The 451-nt window shown below is 66.3% G+C and overlaps 1 protein-coding gene across 1 annotated transcript in view; it reads left to right on the top strand.

The window, feature by feature from the left end:
* The window catches only part of LOC104386421 (beta-adrenergic receptor kinase 1), a gene marked incomplete at its 3' end in the record, with an annotated part of 37,318 nt that overhangs the window by 27,653 nt on the left and 9,214 nt on the right, over window positions 1-451 (top strand). The window contains exons 14-16 of the mRNA XM_009995030.1: window positions 5-96; window positions 174-240; window positions 377-445. Of these exons, the coding sequence (XP_009993332.1) occupies window positions 5-96; window positions 174-240; window positions 377-445 (228 nt within the window). The remainder of the gene's footprint in view (window positions 1-4; window positions 97-173; window positions 241-376; window positions 446-451) is intronic.

Genomic DNA, 451 nt, shown 5'->3' with positions numbered 1-451 from the left:
GCAGCTGCCTGACTCCTTCTCCCCAGAGCTGCGTTCCCTGCTCCAGGGGCTGCTGCAGCGGGATGTCAACTGGCGCCTGGGCTGCATGGGCCGGGGGTGAGTCCTGGGGGGCTGTGGGTGGGAGGCAGGGGGGCACAGGGCAGCAGTGCTCACCCCTCCTCACCCCTCCCCAGGGCTCAGGAGGTGAAGGAGGAGCCCTTCTTCAAGGGTCTGGACTGGCAGATGGTTTTCTTGCAGAAGGTGAGGGGTCTGGGGGCACGGGAAGGGGTCTGGGGACACAGAAGGGGGTCTGGGGGCACGGAAAGAGGTCCAGGGTTACAGGAAGGGGTCTGGGAGTACAGATGGGTGCCCCTCTAAAGCCCGTTCCTACCCCCAGTACCCCCCACCCCTCATCCCACCCCGCGGCGAGGTGAACGCAGCCGACGCCTTCGACATCGGCTCCTTTGCTGAG

Source organism: Chaetura pelagica, unplaced genomic scaffold, assembly GCF_000747805.2.
Source record: "Chaetura pelagica isolate M959 unplaced genomic scaffold, ChaPel_1.0 scaffold553, whole genome shotgun sequence".
Taxonomy (NCBI): domain Eukaryota; kingdom Metazoa; phylum Chordata; class Aves; order Apodiformes; family Apodidae; genus Chaetura; species Chaetura pelagica.
The sequence above is the reverse complement of the archived record's forward strand: the minus strand, read 5'-3'. Positions and strand labels throughout refer to the sequence as shown.